At 41.5% G+C, this 23,204-nt stretch overlaps 1 protein-coding gene and 1 non-coding gene across 2 annotated transcripts; both read left to right on the plus strand.

Moving 5' to 3' along the window:
* The first annotated feature begins 1,770 nt into the window (after nt 1-1,770).
* TOMM20 (translocase of outer mitochondrial membrane 20) lies at nt 1,771-11,508 on the plus strand. The gene is made up of 5 exons (XM_089529891.1): nt 1,771-2,025; nt 6,966-7,012; nt 8,213-8,294; nt 9,220-9,362; nt 11,089-11,508. The coding sequence occupies exons 1-5, from the start codon at nt 1,893-1,895 to the stop codon at nt 11,131-11,133; spliced, it is 450 nt and encodes a 149-aa protein (XP_089386017.1). The 5' UTR covers nt 1,771-1,892; the 3' UTR covers nt 11,134-11,508.
* On the plus strand, nt 5,761-5,901 carry LOC149310858 (small nucleolar RNA SNORA14). The gene has a single exon (XR_016281823.1). It is a non-coding gene; the product is annotated as a small nucleolar RNA SNORA14 (small nucleolar RNA).
* Nucleotides 11,509-23,204: the final 11,696 nt, after the last annotated feature.

Here is a 23,204-nt window from a genome sequence, read left to right on the forward strand (position 1 = left end):
CTGCAACCGGACCTGTTTGTCCCGGATCGGCCTTTTTAGTCACCAACGTGCTTGTACAAAGCGCAGGATGAGTCCTTCCTGAATCTTCATTCGCGAAGCAAAGCCAGAGAGAGAGAACTGCCCTAGCTCAATGCTGGAGAAGGTTGGTATTTGTAATGTTTGTGAGACATTTAGCCTTCTCTGTCAGAGAGCTCTGGTGCCACAATAAACTATAGTTCCCAGGATTCCCTCGATTGAGCCAAGGCAGTTAAAGCAGTCTCAAACTGGATTATTTCTGCAGTTGTTTTGGACCTAACATGACTATATCTTTGAATTCTACCGCCAAAGACCCATTTATCTTTTTGGCTGTCCACAGTATTCACAGCACTTCTCTCCAGCACATCTCAAATGAGTTGATTTCCTTTTTAGCTGCTTTTTTCACTGTCTGCCTCTCACATCCATACCTAATGATGGGGAATAACATGGCTTGGGTAATTCTAAGCTTTGTTGTATATCTTTTACACTTTAGGATCTTGGCTCTGGAGAGCAGGGTTCATGTAGTGGGTGGCCTTGGACAATTCACACTCTCACAGCCCCAGAGGGAGGCAAAACAAACCCACTTTGAACAAATCTTGCCAAGAAAGCCACATAGGGTCACCTTAGGGCTGCCATAAGTCAGAGATGTCTTGAAGTCACACAACAACATTTTGCTGGTGCATAAATTTTAATTTTAATTTCCACTCAGCGGTGGAAAGCCACTGGGTGACCTGGGACAAGCCACACCCTCCCAGCCTCAGAGGATGGCAATGGCAAATGCCCTTTGAAGAAACCTGCAAAGACAAGCCCATGGTAAGGGCTCCTTAGGGTTGCCATGAGAGCCAGTGTGGTGTGGCTTCAGCATTGGGCTTGTACTTGAGGTAAAGGTAGTCCCTTGACATGAATGTCTAGTCATAATTGTAGGAGGTGGTGCTCATCTCCATTACTAAGCCAAAGAGCCAGCGTTGTCTGAAGACACTCTGTGACCATGTGGCCAGCATGACTGCACCAAACACTGTTACCTTCCCACCAAAGTGGTACCTATTTATCTACTTGCATTTGCATGCTTTGGAACTGCTAGGCTGGCAGAAGCTGGGACTAGGGGCAGAGCCCACCCCGTCATCATGCAGCACCTGGGCCTCCAACTGCCAGCCTGTCAGAATTGGCGCCTTGACCGCTAAGCCACCTCCTCCCTACGATGACTTTGGAGACCGGGGTTCAAATCCCGGCTCAGGCCTTTCCAGATTAGAATCCTTGCGATGATTCATTTGACAGTGGCCCTAACTGCCCTTCCCCTGCTTTAATACAACCATTTCCTTGTGTTTTATTGTGGACGGGAGGGTTAGGGATGCACAGAACTTCACTGGCTGCCATTTGCACTTCATGGATATTTTTTTAAGCTGCTTTGGAGATAGTTTGCGGCAGCGATATAAATAACAATATTATTATTATTATATTGTTGTATTGTTATATAATTATATTTATTGTGTTGTTCTCATATTATTATATAATGATTATATTATGACGATGTTGTTGTTATATAATTATATTATTATTCCTCGTCGTCGGCTGAGGGCGGTTCAAGCCTCCCGCGCATGCGCACCTGTCTGTCACACTCCGCGCAGTGGCGCGCGCAGTGGGGAGGGGGGAGAGGAAGAGAGGGAGCCCTGTCCCCGCGCGCATGCGTCGTCGTCGTCGTGCGCGTGCGGCGCTTGCCTGTCGCGGCGCGATGACGCATTTCCGAGGGCGCCGTCCTTGGCGTGCGTGCGTGCGTGCGTGAGTCGGTGCGTGAGCGAGGCGCTGGGCGGGTTCTTGTTCCTCTGCGGCTCTGCCCGCGCCACCGCCCGGGTGCCTTGGAGGCAGCGGAGGAGAGAAGGATGATGATGATGATGGGCGGCAAGAGCAGCGCCATCGCCGCCGGCGTCTGCGGGGCCCTCTTCATCGGCTACTGCATCTACTTCGACCGCAAGCGGAGGAGCGACCCCAACTTCAAGAACCGGCTCAGGGAACGTGAGTCTCCGCCGAACGAAGATGGAGTGGCGGGCTCCTTAGTCCTGTTCCGAATGGATGGGCGGGGGGGGGCTTTTGGAGGACGGGTCCGGGGAAAGGAGGACGCGCCTGGTCGCCCTGGACTAAAACAACCCACGCTGCTGGCAATGGAGGGCCTCCCGAGGGAGGAAACGGAGGGCTTAAGCCACGTCGAAGCTTCGAGCGCTTACATAGATGTGTAGATGCCAGGATTCTGAGAGAGAAGGCGGGACCCTGGGGTGGTCTGGGACCTTGCCCCGCAGAGGCCCCCTGCCTGCTAGGGGCCCCAGCCAGGCCTCCCATCCCCAAGAGAGCCTAGTTCTTGTCCTGATTACTTCCTTGTCCAGGGGTCTCCAGAGGGGCGCTGCCTCTGCCTCCGCCTCCTCTGAGGCCGGGAGGCTGCCAGGGGCCCAAGGTCACCCAGAGGATCCGCACTTGGTCTCGTATCCTCGTCTCTTGCTCAGGCCATTGCGCCACACGGGCCCTTCTCTGGCTGTGTCCATAGTACAGCCCTTGATCTGCCTTTACTGCTTTGTTTTGCATGATGTCTCTGTCTGGGGTGTTTAAATTGCATTTGGGTATTGTATTTTAGCAGCTGATATTGGAGCACTTTTGCATTTTCAATGCTGGAAGTGTTATGAATGTCTTATCCTGGCTGTTAGCAGTGTGCCATGGGCGCAGATGGTGCTGTGTGGGTAAACAGCAACAACAGCACAATAACAATAATGTCTGCAGGAGGGTTTTGGGGCAGCCCAAAATCTCAGACCCAAAGATGGTGGAGATGCCTCTACTTTGGCTCCTCAGGTGGGATTGCCAGGCGTCCTCCTTTTCCTGGACATATCCTACATTTCAGCCTTCTGTCCAGGAGGAATCCCAAAATGTCCTCCATTTGGAGCAAGACTAAGAAGCATGGATGTTTATTGATATGCATATTTATAGCTTTTTATCCATTCGTGTCCTCCATTTTCCTTGAATGCCCCACATTTCAACTGTCTGTCCTGGAGGAATCCTAAAATGTCCTCCATTTGGAGCATGTTTCACACTTGGTGCACATCATGTTTTTAAACACTGCCATAGGAAATCAGGGATAGGGAGGAGTGAGCACATAATGAGATACAGTACATATAATATAGTTGTAAATCAAACCATAGGAAATATACACACATATATGTTATGCAAATGCACTTTTAAATCAGTGTGCAAAGGGATCTTGTAGCATCTTTGAGACTAACTGAAAGAGAGAAGTTGGTAGCATGAGCTTTTGTAGGCTTGAGCCCACTTCCTCAGGTGCATGGGCTGAGCTTAGGAAGTAGACTCAAGTCTGTGGAGTTTATCATGCGAGGAAAATTGGAAGTTTAAATGGGGTTTATTCTGTGAAAGTCGTGCAATTACTATTAAATCACAATAAAGATTTTGACACACAGCGGTCGTTATCCCAAGAATAACCAGGCAATAAACAGCAACATATCATTCACAGGATTTTCTCTTGAGTGATTTGATGTTATTTATTGCCTGTTTATTCCTGGGTGAATAGTGCTTTAATCGCTTTCGATCGTGACATCTCAATTTTCGTGAGATACTCCCAGGATAATGGTCCTTTATTCAAGACGTTGTGTAAAAATCTTTAAACCCCATTTACACTTCCAATTGTCCCCTTGTTATAAATCCCTGTGAAAGCTCATGCTACCAGCTCCTCTGATTCAGTTAGTCTCAAAGGGGCTACAAGATCCCTTTGCATGCTGATTTTCCAGACTAATATGGCATGTCTTTGACTTCATAACATGTAAAGTGCACCTTCAACAAAGGAGTTCACTGCTGTGTGGACCATATTGTCCCATTGTTGGCTCTCTGCTGTGGGTATGTGTAGCGGTGTAGAAGCTTACTATATATCTGACACTTTTCTTCTATGTCTCTGTGTTTGTAAGTGTGTATGTTTGCTTAGGCACTGCAGTAAAAATTGCACAAACCCCTTTAAAAAAAAATCAAGGTCTCCTAATCATTAATCTGAAATGTTCTTCCCTCTGGGGCCTTGTAGGAAAGAGACTGTGTAACTAAGTTTATGAAATCCAGATCTGTCTTGAAGGCATGTTCCACGTAATAGCAAACCTTGTTGGATTAGTGATTACAACTGAGAAGCAAGATTTTGCAGAAAATGGCATAGCTGCCTACTGCACCCTCTATGTAAGAGCAATCTTATTTGGAGTGAGAATACCCAGCAAGGTTTTGTGGGAGGTCCTGTATAAAATGAACTTCAAGTTGGGTATTTATCAACATCTTTATCAATGACCTGGATGACAGAATTGGGAGCATACTTATCAAATTTGCAGATGACACCAAATTAGGAGGAATAGCTATTACTCCAGAGGACAGGATCAAGATTCAAAATGGCCTTAATAGACTAGAAAGCTGGGCCAAAGCTAACAAAATGAAATTCAACACAGAGAAATATAAGGTACTGCACTTAGGGCAGAAAAATGAAATGCACAGATATAGGATTATGGGTGACACCTGGCTGCATGAAACTACATGTGAAAGGGATCTGGGAGTCCAAGTAGACCACAAGTTGAACATGAGTCAACAGTGTGATGCAGCAGCTAAAAAGGCCAATGCAACTTTAGGCTGCATCAATAAAAGTATAGTGTCTAGATCAAGAGAAGTAATAGTGCCACTGTATTCTGCTTTGGTCAGGCCCCATCTGGAATATTGTGTCCAGTTCTGGGCGCCACAATTCAAAAAGGACGTTGAGAAACTGGAGCGTGTCCAAAGGAGGGCGACTAAAATGGTGAAGGGTCTGGAAACCTTGCCCTATGAGGAACGACTCAGGGAGCTGGGGATGTTTAGCCTGGAGAAGAGAAGGTTAAGAGGTGATATGATAGCCCTGTTTAAATATTTGAAAGGATGTCATATTGAGGAGGGAGCAAGCTTGTTTTCTGCTGCTCCAGAGAACAGGACCCGGAACAATGGATGCAAGCTACAGGAAAAGAGATTCCACCTCAACATTAGGAGGAACTTCCTGACAGTAAGGGCTGTTTGTAAGGGAGTGGAACACACTCCCTCGGAGTGTAGTGGAGTCTCCTTCCTTGGAGGTCTTTAAGCAGAGGCTAGATGGCCATCTGCTGGGGGTGCTTTGATTTGGATTTCCTGCATGGCAGGGGTTGGACTGGATGGCCCTTGTGGTCTCTTGCAACTCTATGATTCTATTTTTGTGTGTTGGGATGGAACTATATCTTTTATTTTGGTAAATATGGATAATGATCTGTAAAATGAGAGGAAAGAAAATTTTGGAAAAATGCTCCTTTGGTACTTGGTATAGACTCATGTATAAGGCTAGAAATTTTAGTCAAAAATTGCCCCCAAAAACCTAGGTTGACTTATCCACGGGTCAATGTAAATACTATACTTTAACTCTTATTAAAAAGGGAGCCATCCCCTGGTGAAAGGCAAGGGTGCAATCTGTCCTAGAAGCACTGACCTCCCTCTGTTCTCTCTTCCATCCAGCATTTAGTGTGAGTCAAAACCATTATGCCTGCCAGAATTTTGTGGGTTCTTTGGCATTGTTTTCCTTTGCTTCATCATTTAGATCCTTTGTTGTATGTCCTTAAATTTCACCCTCGACTTATCCAAGGGTCATATCAAAATCCATAATTTTGGCCCCAAAACCTGCCCTCGACTTATACACGAGATCGACTTGCAGTCAAGTATATACGGTATCATTAAATGCATTCTCAAACCCTCCTGGTATTGTTGTCATTATAACTTCCAGGATAAGGATGAATGCAAAATAAAAATGGAGAGTTATCCAAAATGCAGAACTTTCTGTTGTAGTTCTGCATTATTTCACCTCTTCAACAAAAATATAGTATTGTTAAAAAGGTATACTTATGCAAACTGGTTATTATACCAGTTGTGAAATGGTGTTTCCAGATGTGAATTCATTTTCTTTGCTGAGAGACTTTAGAGACTTATACAGGGCATGAGGTAGTCTGTAGCAGATTTTAATAGTGACAAACTTGTCTTTTGATTGTGGGGGAATTGATGGTGGGAGCAAGGGGCGTTGAAATTTTCCCCACAGGTATCTGGCATTTCTGTCCTTCTGCAGCTAATTTTGTAAGATCTGTGAAAAACTGAGGCAAAATATGTTCCTACCCTTTCATGCAGTCAAATGTAAAGGCAGTGTTGTTTGTTTTGTTTTGTTTTTTTATTTATATACCGCTATTCCAAAGATCATAGCGGTGAACAGCAAGTAAGCTAATTAGCAAGTAAGCTAATTTGCCCCCAACAGTCTGGGTACTCATTTTAGTGACCTCGGAAGGATGCAAGCCTGAGTCGAGCTTGGGCCCTTTTGCTGGTCTTGAACTCGCAACCTTGTGGTTTTGAGTGAATGGCTGCAGTACAGGCATTTAACCACTGCACCACCAGGGCAGTTAAACCAGTGTGAGGTTTAACTGTCTCTGTGGGTATGAGGCTTGTCACACAGGCCAGATAGAATGTTTTTCCTGGTCTGTTCCTGATCGTGGAACAGCTAAGAATTGTGCATGGGGAAGATAACACCAAAGTCTCTCCTTGGGTCACTGGTGGACTTGTCACAGTGGCACTCACAGAGATTTAAGAAAACCAAGAAGAAATGCCATGCTTAGAAATGTGCATCCACACAGCACTAGATGTCATCTTCAGTTAGTTCTTAATGACTGTAGGGACCTAGAGTGGTTGTTTGTCCCATAAGTAGATTTGTATATGGATCCCATATATTTGTATATGTACAGTTAATTTCTGTAGCACACTTCACAGTATGTGGAATTGCTTCTCTTCCCAAGTATCAGTATAACATGCAAATATCATGATTTGAAAAATTATTATACATCCTTATCAAATCTGTAACTTATTATCTAATACATAAATCCTATTCTGTGTTTTATTCACAGGAAGAAAGAAACAGAAGCTTGCCAAAGAGAGAGCAGGGCTTTCAAAGGTAAGTAATACTTTCCTGTATTTAGTACAGGTTGTGTTGGTTTGGTTTTTGCAACATAACATATACAGAATTCTTTTTAAGATGGAGTTGTCTTAAATGTATCACACTAACATACATTATTTGGCTTAAGTCCAGAGCACCAGTGGAAAATGACCCCTCCCCCCAGACACTTCACCTGTATACACAGTAGACTCTTCTTTCATTCATCATCTGTTTCCCTTGTCATTATTCAAAAACCCATCCCATTTGGGATGCTCTTGGAGAAAGAGTAAGAAAATCAACTTACACTGATTCCATTTCTCATGTGGATCTAACTTGCATTAAATTATTTTGGTGGGATATTTCTAAGATATAACATTTCACAAATTGGAGCTTCTTGCTGTAGCTAACCTAAGTACATGCAAGTTAAAAAGTTCCAAGCTTCTTTCCGGTATTTCATAATTTGCCTTTAAAGTACATGGGATATAATCCTGTTTCACTTTTTTGTCTGGGAGAGCTCGTAACAGTGGTGTAGACTTTAGTCAATTGACTTGGACTTAAGTCCAACTTGGTGAAAAAGACACACACTTGAGTTGAGACTTGCATATTTTTAGTGATTGCCATGCTGGTGCCAGTCACTTTGAGCAGCAGAAAAGACCCTCCCCAGAGTGTGGGGCACATTTCTCTGAGGGAACCAGCAAATGTGTTAGGCAATGGGTTTAAGGTGGAAGGATACTTCTAAAGCTTTTGAAAAGCTTTAAGTAGAAGGCTGACAAGCAGATCTCAACCCTCACCTCAAGCCCATTGACTAATGTGTTTGTTGTTCCTCTCTGAAAAATGCACCCAACATTGGCCCCCAGACTTGAGACTTGACTCAAGACTTGAAGGCAGAGATTTGAGACTTCACTTGAGACTTGGACTAAAAGAACTGAATACATCACTGGCTCTTAATGTTGTTGTTCTGTACCTTGGTGACCCTAAGGCAAACCCATTGCTGTGTTTTCTGGGGCTGAGCCTCACCCAAGGTCACCCAGTGAGTTTCCATGGCTGAGCAGGGAATCAAACCCTGATGTCCAGAGTCATAGTGCTCATACTTACACCATGCTGGCTCTTAATGTTACAAACCATCAAATATATAAATAGGCTTGTGTTATGTTTATAAGTATGTGTGTAGCGGAGGAAGGATGTTGAATTCTAAATAGATAAATGTTGTCATTACAGTTGCCTGATTTAAAAGATGCAGAAGCAGTTCAGAAGTTCTTCCTTGAAGAGATACAGCTGGGCGAGGAACTACTAGCACAAGGTTATTGCAAATTTTGCCAATGGCGTGAAACAGTAAAATGCAGTGTAGTAGAAAGAATACTAGGATTACTTTTATTGAAAACGATTCATATAATAGAATACAGTAGAATACCTTGATATCCACTGATGTTTTGTTTCAGGACTCCCCCACCTGTGGATACCAAAATCCGTGTTTGTTCAAGCCTTGTTATATAGAGTGCTGTAGTAAAATTATGTCGCTTATATACAATGGCAAAATTGAGGTTTGTTTTTTGGAATTTTTGCAGGGAGGGGGAATATTTTCAAGCTGTGGATGGTGGAATTATTTACTCTAACAAAGACTTGGCAAACTATCCAAGGATGAATTATATTTAAAAGTACTGCCTTAAGAGTTAGACTTTCCAGTTGCTAAATAATAGGTTTAGTTACAGTAGTAATACTAACAGCCTACCTTCAGTATATGAGTGTATATGAATACTACACCATAGATTTTCTATAAAATAATATTTTCTTGGGATTATACTGGTAAAGAACCAAAGACAAATGGAGTAAAAGCCTCTGATTTTAGAAGAGCCTTTCCGCAGCTCTATTACTCTGTGTCAGTTTCACTGTTTATAAATTATTCTAGGCTTAAGCAGTCCTTCACATGAGCACCTTCTATTTTTTTGTGGGTGATGACAATATGCTTATGGGTTATTTTCAACCAGGTTTTTCTTTTACATAAGAACTGCATTAGAGAAGAAAGTTGCAAGTTTTTTTTTTATAAAGAGTTCTATGTTCTATGTTGACATTCTGATTTTGGTTATCTTTGGGGTGAAGCAGACGGCTTGGAAGGAGTTTAAGGACATTTTGTTTTACTTTTTGAAACTAGTTTTTATTTGACATAAAAGAAAGTTCTTTCTAATATGTAATTGAAATCTAGTGTGACATACTTCTTTTTTATACAGGAGAATATGAAAAAGGTGTTGATCACTTGACAAATGCCATTGCTGTCTGTGGACAACCACAGCAGTTACTACAAGTTCTACAGCAGACTCTTCCACCACCAGTTTTCCAAATGCTCCTTACTAAACTCCCAACAATTAGCCAGGTATGAAACATTAATGTCGGCATTGTTCTTTACACTTTGAAAAAGTATTTTTCATTATCATTGTTATTTACAGCCTAATCCTTTTATTTATATCTGTTTATAGATTGATAAATCAATTTGAAATTCTGGATAATGCTTCATGAATCTGATGAAGTGATTTGTAGTATGTAAAACTTTATGGCACAATAAATGTCAGGCTTTAATGACTCTTACTGTATTGAACTAAAAACCACAAATATAGCTATTTCTCTGAAAATACCAGTGGAAAGTAAGATTTTATTGCAGATAGTCCAAAGTAGGTATGCACAAAATTGTAACCTTGCATGTTTAGTGCAGGGCAGTTTTGCTGATAACATGACAGTTGTCCAAATCACATTGGGAGACACTTGCAACATTAGACTTAGGTATGTGCTGTAATCAGGATGAGGCAAGCAGAGGCTCTGTGTGTGGTAATTTTGACATGTCTCACAAAGCTCAGAGGGAGTCTTTTTCTACTTGTGCCACTCCTTTTATTGATGAGCTTTGTATATTTTTTATCAGGTTGTAATCCCGCTTCAATCCACCTGGGAGAAGCGGGAAATATAAATACAATTATTATTGTTGTTGTTATTATTATTATTATTATTATTATTATTATTATTATTATTATTATTTTCCTTTGTCATGTCTAGATTTATTATTTGTAAGGCTGCTGTTGACAACTGTGTAAAGATTTCGGTTCATCCACAGCAGTCCATCTGACTCCCATTAGTTGGTGGAAGGAATACATAACATCTGTGTTAAGAAATCTGCACTACCTCACTGATTTCATTTCTTGATACAGTTCAGAGTGCTCGCATTGCTCATTGGAAATCCTAACCTAAAAGAATTGGGGATAGTACTATAAGATTTGCTCCCTTTGCTTAGGTCATCAAGCCCTAACCTGTTCTCAGTGTCAGCACTCTCTGATACTAGGCTGACTATAATAAAAGTTGGTGTGGTCTTGATGGATTCTAAATGCTGGATTCAGATGCATATTTAGGGTGTGAATTTTATTTCCAATATAATTTTGGATTTATGACTGGCTGTGTTTTAACATGATTAGATTTTCTTATCAGTTGTTCTTTGGCTTTTAAAAATCATGAGTGTTGTAAGATTTATTTAGTAGAGGGTATTTAACTTATTTTTAAACAACAACTTCATATTCTAATTAACTGCTCTTGAAAGTTAGAAATTTACAAAAGTAGCATGTGGTGCAATAATTAAGAACAATAAACACCCTTATTTGCCGAAGAGATGCTTTGAGTTAACTCTAGCTGCTTGTAATGTCATCTTTGTAACATCAAGGGCTAGAAACTAAGAATTTATCTTAAAGTCAAACTGAATCTGGGCTTCTCAAGGTCCTCTAAAAGTAGTTAGAGCTGGGAAACTGTCCAGAATTACCTTTGTAGAAAACCTTAAGCAAAAAATTAATTTTAAACCATTTACATACTTCAATAAAATATTGATAGTAGAAACATGTGGAAGGATAGTTGCTGGATTCCCAGTAAATAATTTTTAGACGTCATTAAACTTTGCACAACTTCATTTTTAAAGAAATTTTGTTCAGACTCTTGTTTGCTCTTTCTTACCAAACATGGTGCAAGGGTTGCAATCTAAATTAATTGTATAAGTTAAAACTCATTTAAGTAATTCACCTGACAAGAAAAATATTGCTTTAATTGTATTCAAACATTTTCTTTTACAGAGAATTGTAAGTGCACAGTGTTTGGCTGAAGATGATGTGGAATGAGAAGTCTCGGCAGGAAATATAAGTGATTCCTTAGCCCAATAGATGAGCGTCATGGGGGGAGGAGGGACAGCAGAGTAAAGGAGAAAGCATAATAGTCATAATGGACTGTACACCACATTTAAACCTGCCACCGTAAATTTGAACTCTGGGTAGGTTGGTTTGGCTGGACTTTATTTATTATCTAGTGCAAAATGTATTTTGATAAATTCATTTTATAAATACACCACGTTGAGTTATAAAAAGTATCATTACTCTCATTTATTACCAATACAGATGTAACATTGTACATATAAAAAAGATGTAAAGCTACAACAAAATATATCCCATGCTCATTTTTGAAAAACAGAAAGCTAAGGCATTAAAAACATACCTGTGCTTCTGTCTCTGTGTGTTCATTCCTGTATGAAAGGAGTGTAGTGGTGGTATCTGCAGATTCCAGCATGCTCTGGAAATCATCCATGATTATTCTTTAAAAAGAAGAAACATCCACTATCAGGGGTGCAAAAATAAGGGATGCTTCTTTATTTTCAGTAACTTGATAGTCACATTAAGTTTACCTCAGGGAAAAATAGTTTCCTTTATACATTCTCCTCACAGGGGTTGATATTGTAAGGTCACAGCAGCTTACAGTGTAAGTTAAAAACAAAAGACAACAAAAGCAATGTATAATGTGGAACTTAATTAAATAGACAATGCTATTGACATTCAATTAAAAATAGACTTTAAAACATTTAAAAACACTTAAAATAGATCAAAGTACAGCACAGACTATTAAAAAAAATCCTTTAGCACAACCAATTGAAGGCCTGCTGGCAAAAAGAGAAGACTGAAGGGGCCAATTGGCCTCTCCTCACCTAAGAGCAGCTGCTGAGAATGCTCTCTCCAGTTTCATTGCCAAACATACCTGTGAGTATGTTGGAATCAAGAAAAAACCTTCCCGTCAAGATCTTAAAACTTGGGGAGTCTTATATAGGGAGATACAGTATTTCAGATACTGTTTCCCTGCATTCTGTAGCACTTTCTTCTCTACAGTTCTCACATACTCTCCTCTCATGAAAGAGCATCACAAGTCTTATCTGTTTTCCTTCTTTTCATCCACAGCTGTTTACCTGACCTCATGTGTTATTAATCCCTACCGGTTACTCTACTATCCATTGATATACGCACATTTGTACTTCCTTCCTACTCCTATTATTTCTGCAATCTGTTACCACTTCTATGCACCTTATATTACTTGTTGCCTTCTCTCTGCATTAGCAGCGTCCTCTTCCGTCACCACCATACAGGTCTTTCAGACCTCATCTCTCAGTCCCCGTTTTCCTTTTTGGAAATGATCCTTTTTTGGCTACCCTCATGGCACATTGGTTCTTGTGCATACATTTTGTACAAGAAACTTAGCTTCCTTCACTTGGTATTTGACAAGATAATAGTTCTCCTTATAAAAAGTTGAGTTTCAGTTAAGAAACACAATCTGCTTTGCGGAAAGATTGCTAACACTCTTGTTGCCAAGTCAGCAGGGCTCCAATTTTTCTTTATATGGAATGTGATATGTGTTACATGTAGTACGAGTGACATCTAATGAAAACCTTATGGTGTTGAGTTTAAATTATGAAATACTGTCACCTACTTTATATTGCTTAAATGATTCTTGCCTGAGAAAACCCTGTGACGTTTGTGGGTTCACTATAAGACACATACATGGATCTCAAGTGTGCAGCCATTACTGCAATTACCATATTTTTGCCAACCATTTTTTCTTAATCTTTCAGGACATTACAATGCTGTGTCTTAAATGAGAGATACAGAACAAGCTTGTGTTCTAGATGACTAACTGCTAGTCAGCTGGATGTAGCTGATTCCCTTTCAGAGTGGGTAGTCATTAGTTTGACATCCTAGTGTTCATACATGTTAGTTTTTAAATTCAATATTTTATATTTAATAGATTAATAAATATCCTCTGCTTGTGTATACATGCCTCTCAACCTATGGAGTCCCCATTAATTTTGTAGTATTTTCTTAGGCAAGGAATACTTTGAGGTGGTTTTGCCAATTCCTTCCTCTGAAATATAGCCTAAAGCACCTGGTATTTGTCTCCCATCCAAGTACTAACCAGAGCTGACCCTACTTAACTTCCAAGATCAGGTAAAATAAATATTCTGGATCACAAGGATTTCCTGTTCTGTCTTGCCACTGCAGTTCTCTGTGCCCTCAAACCTCTTCTGAGAGTTGAAGGAACCTAGATTATGGGACATGAGGCTGCTGTGAAGAGGAGAGAGTGTGTAGAATTCTTACTCCATGAGCCCTGTCTGCAAGGTGTCATCTCAAAATTTAGAGGTTATTTCGTAAAGATCACTTATTTCCACTTTGCAGCAGAGTTGGGGAACCAGTGACCCTCTAGATGTTTGTCTTCCACTCCCCTCAGTCCTAGCCAGTGAACTCAGTGACTTCTGGAGGATTACAGATTTTCCATCTGTGGTCTGATGTGCTTCAGGATTCAGATAGAATCCAGCCAGCAATGTTCAGTTCTGCAGTTCTGAGGCACCCTGCACAGATCAGTAAGTCATGTAATTGGAGGCAGAAATTATGAAGCATCCTAAAGCATCTTGAGAAGAAAAAATAAAAGGATGTGCAGAGTACTCACACTACCTATAGATAGTTTTTCTGTGAGTAGTAAAGGTATTCACAGTCATTCCTTGGGCAGGCAGGAGCAATGTTTCTCTTCCACAAAGCACACAGGATGCATCTCTGTTTTCAGTGGGTGTGTGGTGAGTGGGTTAGTTGCAGACTTCTTGAATACTAGCAAACTCCCACCACTGGGTCAGAGAAGGCAATGGGGAGTGCACCTACATAGGTGAATCACAGTTTTGCTCTGCCTGTTGCCATCACAGCTCCACAGGATGAAAGACTGAGTGCATAGTGCATGACAAACAGGAACTGAAGGTAATGTGTGTTGTCACATTGTCCTTCCCGGGACATAGCTGTCTTAGTCTGGATCTGTAAGCAAGGAGATCTTGTTGCATCTTTGAGACTAACAGAAAAATATGTAGCACAAACTGTCCTAGATTGGTTCTTCTTTGTCAGATTCATGGAACCCCAGGTGTAGCTATAATGCAGAATTAAAGCAGTTTGATGCCACTTTAAGATCTACAGAATCCTGGGATTTGCAGTTTGGTAAGGCATCAGAGCTCTGACAGACCAGGCTGAATGTCTCAAATTACTAATCCCAGGATTCTGTCATGACAGCTAAAGTGGTGTCAAACTACTTTAATTCTGCAGTGTGGCACCTAATGTCTAGGAAAGCTCATGCTACAAACTTCTTTCTTTTAGTCTCAAAGGTGCTACATGATCCCTTTGCATACTTGTCCCAGGTGGTGACTCTCCAAACAGAAGCATGGCTAGTAATGGAGTGTTTATCTTACAAGAATATGAGGACATCCAATGAAATGGAATGGTGGATGTTTCTGAACAGATTAAAGGAAATACCTCTTCCATTGTGTACCTCGAATCCATATCTTCCAATAGTCATGAATAGACTGAGACAGCCCTGTCTAGTCTTTTGCATTCCCATGTTAGTGTTTTTAAATGTCATAATTTTCTTCTCAGCTGCATATTCCATCCAGCTCTTTAAACAACTGAAAGATGCTGCTGATTTTTCACTCAAAAAATTAGTCCAGCAGAGGGCAGCCTTCCTTCCTGCTCCAGCAGAAGGAAAGGAGCAAGAGTTGCCATTCCCAGCATTGCACTTACTGTACTTACTGGAAGTTAGTTTCGGCCTGTGGGAATACAATCTTTTTTTTGTTAGCAAAGAGTCTTTCTTTGAAGGGATTGCCCTGTGAACTTGAGCAACACCAGAGCTGTAAACCAGCTCTTTTCTCAATCTCTCACACACATGGAGACACACTGATCCCCATCCTTGCCATTGATGGATTTCAGATTTCCCCACTGTTTCCCTAAAACTGGAGCAATAAGATTGAAAATATTTTTCTGACCCTTTTGTTTCTGTAGATCTGTTTCCTTTTGTTTGTTTGCAGAGTTTTCTGGCAGAACAGTGTTTTATTTGCATTAACAGTGCAATTGTTTTGAAGTAAATCCAACTGAATTCAGTGGGACTTAGGGACTGTACAGACAGCCCTTAAAGGATGGTGTGATGCCACCCCTTTCCTAGCGGGATCGGGGCTGCGGCAACTGCATGCTGTGGATACGATCTGGCCTTTCCAGGGCGCGATAGCTATGGCGTTGTAGCTATACGGTGCTGCAGTGTCTGGATGCAGTGCTGGAGGAGCGCTGTGATGCCACATATCATGTGGAGGAGCATGCAGTGTCATAGCGCCCTGGGAGGCGGAGTTGAGGCATGTGTCATGTGGACGCAACTCCGCCCCATGCCAGCCTTAATGGCTGTTCTGAAGAGCCTCTTACTCCTAAATAAAGGTGTACACATGATTGGGACATTCTAAAAGTCCATTGGAAGGCACTATGACATTCATGTTTTTTCATTCATAAATAGAAATAGTGAAAGAGTACTCATATCTGAGATATGTACTGCAGCCAAGAAATCAGAAGAAGATTAAGAATGGGGAGGGCAGCTATGAAAGAACTGGTGGCGCAGTGGTTAAATGCCTGTACTGCAGCCATTCACTCAAAACCACAAGGTTGCGAGTTCAAGACCAGCAAAAGGGCCCAAGCTCGACTCAGGCTTGCATCCTTCCGAGGAGGGAGCTAAAATGAGTACCCAGACTGTTGGGGGCAAATTAGCTTACTTGCTAATTAGCTTACTTGCTGTTCACTGCTATGATCTTTGGAATAGCGGTATATAAATAAAACAAATTATTATTATTAATTATTATTATTAATTAAAAAAGATCCTCAAATGCAAAGATAAACACCTTAGCACAAAAATTAGAATCATACAAGCCATTGTATTCTCTATTACCATGTATGGATGTGAGAGATGGAAAAATAAGAAAGAAGATAGGAAGAAAACCAATTCATTTGAGATGTGGTGCTAGAGAAGTGTGCTGAGGATTCCATGGACAGCCAAAAAGATAAATGGGCCCCAGAGCAGATCAAGCCAGAAATCTCCCTGGAAGCCAGGATAACAAAACTTAAGTGGCATACTGTGGACACATCATGGGAAAACATAAATCTTTGGGGGAAAAAACAATAATGCTAGGAAAGGTGGAGGGAAGTAGCAAGAGGAAGGCTGTATGAGAGATGGATGGACTCTATTAAAGAGATCAAGAGAATGAGTTTGCAGGAGTTGGGCAGAGCAGTGGAGGACAAGGAGTCTTGGAGATGTATCATCAGCAGGGTTGCCATGGGTCGAGATCAACACAAAGGCAGTTAACAACAATTTCAAAACTAATTTTATTTCATTTATCTCCTGGAACTAAACATATTGTATGTTTATCACCATTTCTATTTTTACCTAAGAAAAACTCTGTAAAATATCTTAGGCTGAGAAGCAGATTAGCTTAAAATGACTAAATAAGTGTTATGAGAATATTAGGATTTTAAATTTATAAAGTTCATTGGGTTGAAAGGGAGAGTGGGAACACAGAGCTCATGCAATGGCCATGGAGTGGAGAAAAAGATGTAATTTTAAATTTGGTTGGGTAAAGGCACTTTCAGAGCCAACAAGGTGTAGTGTTTTTCTTTTAGCATGCCAAGAAAATCCTGTGATAGATTCACCTTAGGGTCACCATAAGTCGGAAATGACTTAAAAGTACACAACAACAACAACAAAAGGCACCCCTTTTCAACCCTCCTTTCGGAAGCGTTTTGGAGGTCAGTGACAGTGGTATGGCCAGGGCCAGTGGCCTTTCCAACAGGACCGCCCATACCAGCAACAGGAGCACCAGAGGTAGCGCTACCCTTCCCAGTCTTCTTATTCTGGCTGCCGCCAGCCCCCTGCTTGGTACCGGAAGAACTACTGCAAACAGGATACCAACCAGGGCAAGAAGAGATCCTGAAGGGTTGCTGCGTGCTCCATCGTCTCCTCCAGCTCCTCCTTCCATGATATCTTGAGGCCCTTCTTTGACATCTGGGCCACTGTGACTTCCAACTCTTGGGTCCTTGACATTGTCTGTAGGGGTTATGCCCTGGTGGCGCAGTGGTTAAATGCCTGTACTGCAGCCATTCACTCGAAACCACAAGGTTGCGAGTTCAAGACCAGCAAAAGGGCCCAAGCTCAACTCAGGCTTGCATCCTTCCGAGGTCGCTAAAATGAGTACCCAGACTGTTGGGGGCAAATTAGCTTACTTGCTAATTAGCTTACTTGCTGTTCACCGCTATGATCTTTGGAATAGCGGTATACAAATAAAACAAATTATTATTATTATTATTGGGCAGGTACCTAGAGTTACACACTAGTGATTTTTGTTTAAGGGACATGTAGGGACTGTGAAAGTCTTCTAGTCTCCATTGATTGGGAAGCAACTATCGCAAGGGTCACCTGTTGATTGGGAAGCACCTGGATGACAGTCCAAGTCCCCCTCATGAGCAGTTTCCAGCACAAGGGGGAATTGCCACTGGAGTCCTGCTTCTGGAGTGTACTCAGGGGATGGATAAAGCATCATTGTGTAGCTCTGTAACTATGGTGCTTACTCATTTGTAACTCCCCAACAGGAATCTTGGCCTTTATATTTTCTAACCATGCTGCATATCGGGTGTATCTATGTAGGATGGGCAAAATGGGGGCATTGCTCCCCAAATGAGAATTCTGCACCCCAAAATGAAATCCATCCCCAAATTTCTAGTGCTGTATTAAAACTTCAGCTTTAGAAATGCAATTTAAGCATGGAGGGAGGAGGAGGTTGGCAAAGTTACCTAGGGAATGCAAAGAAATATAAGACTTCTAGCTGTTTTTATATCAGCATCTCACTCTCTGCAGTGCTAGGAATTTGGGGACTGAAGGAAAAATTTGGGGAAGGGATTGGGCCATTTTCCTCTTCCTCTGCTGCTATACTGCTGCTGCTGCACATATGTGTACATAGTATTGTATTTATTGATCTAGACTTTTTTTTTCAGGCCCTCCTAAATTGAGTACTCAACAGGATTTCTCTGCTTTAAATAGTTGTTTTGAGTTTTTTGCTCACCACTAAATGTTGATCTCTTTTTGCCTGGCTACATCCTTTGAATTACATTCTGATATCCACCACATGTTTCCCAATTTTCATCTGTGAGATGATGGAGGGTATGTTACACTAACATACATCTTGCTGTTGTTAATTGCCATCAACTTGACTTTATCTTAATTTGCCACCAAGTTGACTTTGACTCTGAATGCGAGACTTTGATGTCATCCTGTTATCAGTAGCCCTTCTCAGTTCAAGCAAATTCATGCCTGCAGTCTCCTTCATTGACTCAAACCACCTGTAATATGGCCTTCCTCTTTTCCTACTGCCTTCTTCCTTACCAAAATATGTCTTTTCTAATGAACCATGTTTTGAAACCTATTAGGGCAGAGTTAGGTTGCTTTCTAAACCGTCTCAGCTAGATGGCAGTGTGGCACTCCTGCAGCATGAAAAACTACATTTCCTCCCCCCTCCAGCTTTCCTGTAAAGCCCTTTCTCTCCTGTCTCCCATGAATTGATAATTTCACCCAGCACCCCATCAAGAGAGAGGGGGGAAATGGTTTGATGATCCATTACAAATGTTTCATGCTTGGCCCCTTTCCCAGTCTCATGGCTTGTTGTAGGAAATGGTGGCTCCAAATTCCTCCTTACTCCCACTCCAAAAACAGGTAAAGGCAAACCCCCGAGGAGCCATTAGCTCTGAGAAAAGCTTTTCTCCAAACAATTGCCAGGAAATATTGTCTTGACCGATATTACTGATGCAGTGCTGGCCTTCTCAGTACTGTTGTTCTGTACTATTCAAAAACAGTCAGGTTTCGATTTAGGCCCAACAGTCCCTGGTGGTTTGCCTCCTTGGCCCTTCTGCCTTTTAGGATCATTTTGGCGGTTTTCAGACATTGTTTTTCTTTTAGCATGACTATCCAAATAATCTCACTCCCACATTCTTATGTTGTTGTCTGCACAATTTTTTTGATTGGAACTATATCTGTGTGCATCCTTGCGAGTTCGGTTGCTCACATGTGTCAACACTGTGAATAAAGATGGAATCGATGATGCAGATATATTGGAAACACATTCAAGGCATGCAGAGTTTTATCCTGGTTTATCCCGGGTGTATTCACATTGGTTATTCAAACAGCAGACAATGCAAATCTTGCCAAATAACTTGGGAAAAACCCTGAGATCAATTATCCTGGGTTAAGTGGGGTTTTTTTTGTCACACAAACACACACATCCAAACAAACTTGAATGAATTCTAAATGCCTGGGAACAACAAAGATTCAAACCATGTTCTACTGGGATTATTTTCACTGTCTGAATAACCCTTCTTTAAGAATGTCAGGTAACTTGTGGGCAGGTTTACCACTTTTGGCAAGTCAGGATTAAGAGGAAAATGTATGTTTTCGCTATCCAGAGGCCTTGGAAACAAAGCAAGAGAGGAAGAAGAGAGAATGAATTGCAATAGTCCATAAAATGTTAGACCAGAACAATGGTAGCTTTATCTTTGGAAACAATAACATGCATCTCCACTTTAAAAGTTCTTACCTCCCACCCTCTTTCCTTCCCAAGCATCTTCCTACTTCACTCCTACTTCCTCCAGTCTATGGGGAATAAAGCCAGACTCCTCCAAGCAGAGGCTGTTCTTTGACTTAAAGCATTTTCATTGTCAAAATTTGAAAGTGGGGGGGGGGGACCTCTTTTAGCCTGGGGGCCAAGTTCAATCTTGAAGAGGTTCTCAAGGGTTGCATTACAAGGGTGGGAGGGATCAAAAATGCCAACATATTATACTGTGAAGCTCTTATTGCTGGCCACTAAAAATCTCAAAGGAAGCCAGAGCGTGGTGTAGCGGTTTGAGCGTTGGACCATGACTTTGGAGACCAGGGTTCAAATCCCTGCTTGGCCATAAAACCCCACTGGATGACTTTGGGCACGTCACACTCTGTCAGCCTCAGAGGGAGATGCTGTTGATACCCCCCCTCAAGAAACTTACAACCCCCCCCCCCAAAAAACACCCCATGATAGGTTCATCTTAGGCTTGCCATAAACTGGAAACAACTTGAAGGCAGACAACAACAACAGCCTAGGAAGAGTGGGCATCCCAAATTTTTTAAATGGGGGGAAAGGCTGGGAAATCAGTAAACAATGGAGTCAAGGGAGAAGAGATCATAACCCCTTTGGGAACTCATGGAGGCTGGATTTGGCTGCAAGACTTGAAGTTTCCTACCCTGGGATTAAAAGAAGTGTGGGCTGTTGGAAGGACATGCACAAAACTGTCCTGATTTAGCAGGGACAGTCCTGATTAATCCCTTGTCATTCCACTTTTTAACCTGCCTTTACAACATCCCAATTTTTCTCTCCTCCTCTAACTTTCTCTTTTCATCCTTGGTTTACTCCAGTTGGTGCAAACTGAGTTCAAAATGCAAAATTAGCTTGCGCTCAACATTTTCCTACTACTGGTGAATATTTTCAGTATGGACATAAATGGAATTAAGCTTCATCTACTTAATTTCTATGCATTCAGTTTCTGTTAAAGGCACTCAGTTGAGCTTAGGTTGTTTTTTTTAAGTTGGCAGCTCTCTGATTAATGTTTATTGCCAATATTTTTCTTATGTAGTAACAGGTCATACCATGACATAAACAGAATCACAGTGAGAGTGAATGAGAGGTGTGGAGGGAAGAAAAAGGAGATGTGGCAATGGAAGGGACTTTTTTCTACCACTGAACATGCACACATATGTACAAGTAAATTTACGGTGACCTAAGGAATCAGGGTTGCTCTGTGGGACAGGGTGTGAACTCAAGTGAATTCTGGAAGGCAGACAGCAGTGTAATCTTTTGATTCAATTCCGTCTGCAGCTGCTTTTTATAAACTTGGCATGAATAAATGCTTTGAGAGGCAAGGGCTATATATCTGGAAAACATTTTCCATAATCTCCACCATCACCACTACTACCACCATTACCACCACAACCAAAAACTATTTGACAAAGAGCTAAGGAATGGTGCATAGCATGGAATGGCTTTGCTTGCGGTTATTTTCCATTACTCTCTCTGTTGATTCCTCTGCTGCCAATTGTAGAAGTCCATAAGTCATAGTTGTTAAACTTTCGCTCAGTTAAAATGTAACTCCAAGTACAAAGTAATCTGATATGTTAGAGCCAAGTTATCGTCCTTTTAGAGGTTCTGACTTTGGAACGGCTCCAGCTTGCAGACAGACATCTGCTGTGATTCTGGATCAAATGAGTAAACGTGGGACCTGTCTGACCAGGTAGCACTTGCAGATAAGCAGCTCTAGAGATAGGAAGGTTACTTTTTAAAAGTAATTCCTTGTGCAAATTGGCACCACCACCAGGAAATGCATTGTCATTTCCATCAACTTTTTTTGTGTTAGCTTGTTACATTTTAGTGCCATTAAAAAACAAACCCTAAAACTTTTTTTAAAAGCCTAAAATTTCAAAGGGCCTGTACAGACAGGCCAAAATAAAGCTGCTTTGGGTCACTCTGGAGGTATGCTGTTTAAATAACGCACACATCTTAAGAGTCCAGAAGCTGCACCAAAGCCACGCTCCAGTACTTAGGACACATGCATGATTTAAACAGCATACTCCAAAGTGACTTGAAGCAGTTTTATTTTGCTCTGTCTGTACAGGGCCATAGTCCCCTTCCCCCAGGTGACATGCTATGTAGGGAAAAAGTTAGTGAAGTTGGTAGTCATTACATTATTTGCTAAAGGACTGTTTTTCAGCCCCAAGTAGACTGTTGTTAGTGGAAATGCTTTATTTCTAAACTCTAAGTAGTATCCATTAAAGCGATTGGGAATTTCTGCTGACCTAACCAGCAGAGCCAGTACTATAATATTAAATATTGTATGTTGCTACTTACAGCAACACCACTTCATACGTCAACAAAGGCTGAGCCAAGATGTGACCCAGCTGCATGTATGTGAAAAATAGAAAGAGGTGAAATCCCTAGAGAAAAGGTTGCTAAAAGGAATAGTGGGGAGTCTTTGAACCAAAAGGAATATTTTTAATCAGTTTTCTATCATTTGATAATCATTTTACCTACCTCTTCTGCTTGGAAAGATTGATGTCAACGTACTATTTTCTAGAGCAAACTCCTCCTCCTTACAAGGAGGCAGCCTTCCCCACAAAATTAGGTTTAGTATTTGCAATCTAATTAGTTCCCTTTCACGTTGCATGATTATAGTCTCTGATTCCACTTTAACTGCCATGGCTTCATGCTGTGGAATCCTGAGATATGTTGTTTGAAGAGGCACTAGAGCTCTCAGGCTGAGGTTTCTGAATACTCCTCCCTAAACTGCAAATGAACCAGCACGGTGTAGTGGTTTGAGTGATGGACTATGACTCCAGGAAACCAGGATTTAAATTGCTTTTCAGCCATGGAAACCCACTGGGTGACCTTGGGCAAATCACATTCTCAGCCTCTAAGGAAGGCAATGACAAACCCTTACTGAACAAATCCTGCCCAAAAAATAAAAATAAAATAAAATAAAAAAAATCCTGTTGGAAATGACTTGAAGGCACACAGAAACAACCAGACAAAACTGGAGACCCCAAGAATCAAAAAGATGGAACCTTTGGTAGTTAAACTGGGATGACTGTGCTATAATTGTGCAGTGTGAAAGGACACGGTTGTTCCAAGCTTGCTTTGATTATACCAGTCTTTGTGTTGACTTTTTCCCTTGAAACTGAATGCTCAAAAAGTTACTTTGTGGGGATACAAGTCCCAGGCTCCCCCAGATAGCATTACCACTAGCAATGATGACTGATGCTTTCCTGGCTCAAGAAAGCCCCACCAAATTTGCATCTGATATGGCGGGACTGAGAAAAGGGCCTCCCTTAAAAATCTCAAAATCCGGACGGGTGTGTACCTTAATGGAACAGATGAGGTGGATGTGGACCTTACCCTGAAGTACAGGGGGAAGGGTGCCCTAGTGCTCAGGCCTCAAGTCACCCATGCTTTAAAATAATAATGTTT

This window comes from Sceloporus occidentalis, unplaced genomic scaffold, assembly GCF_023333645.1.
Source record: "Sceloporus occidentalis isolate IW3139 unplaced genomic scaffold, rSceOcc1.0.p SCAF_6, whole genome shotgun sequence".
NCBI lineage: Eukaryota > Metazoa > Chordata > Lepidosauria > Squamata > Phrynosomatidae > Sceloporus > Sceloporus occidentalis.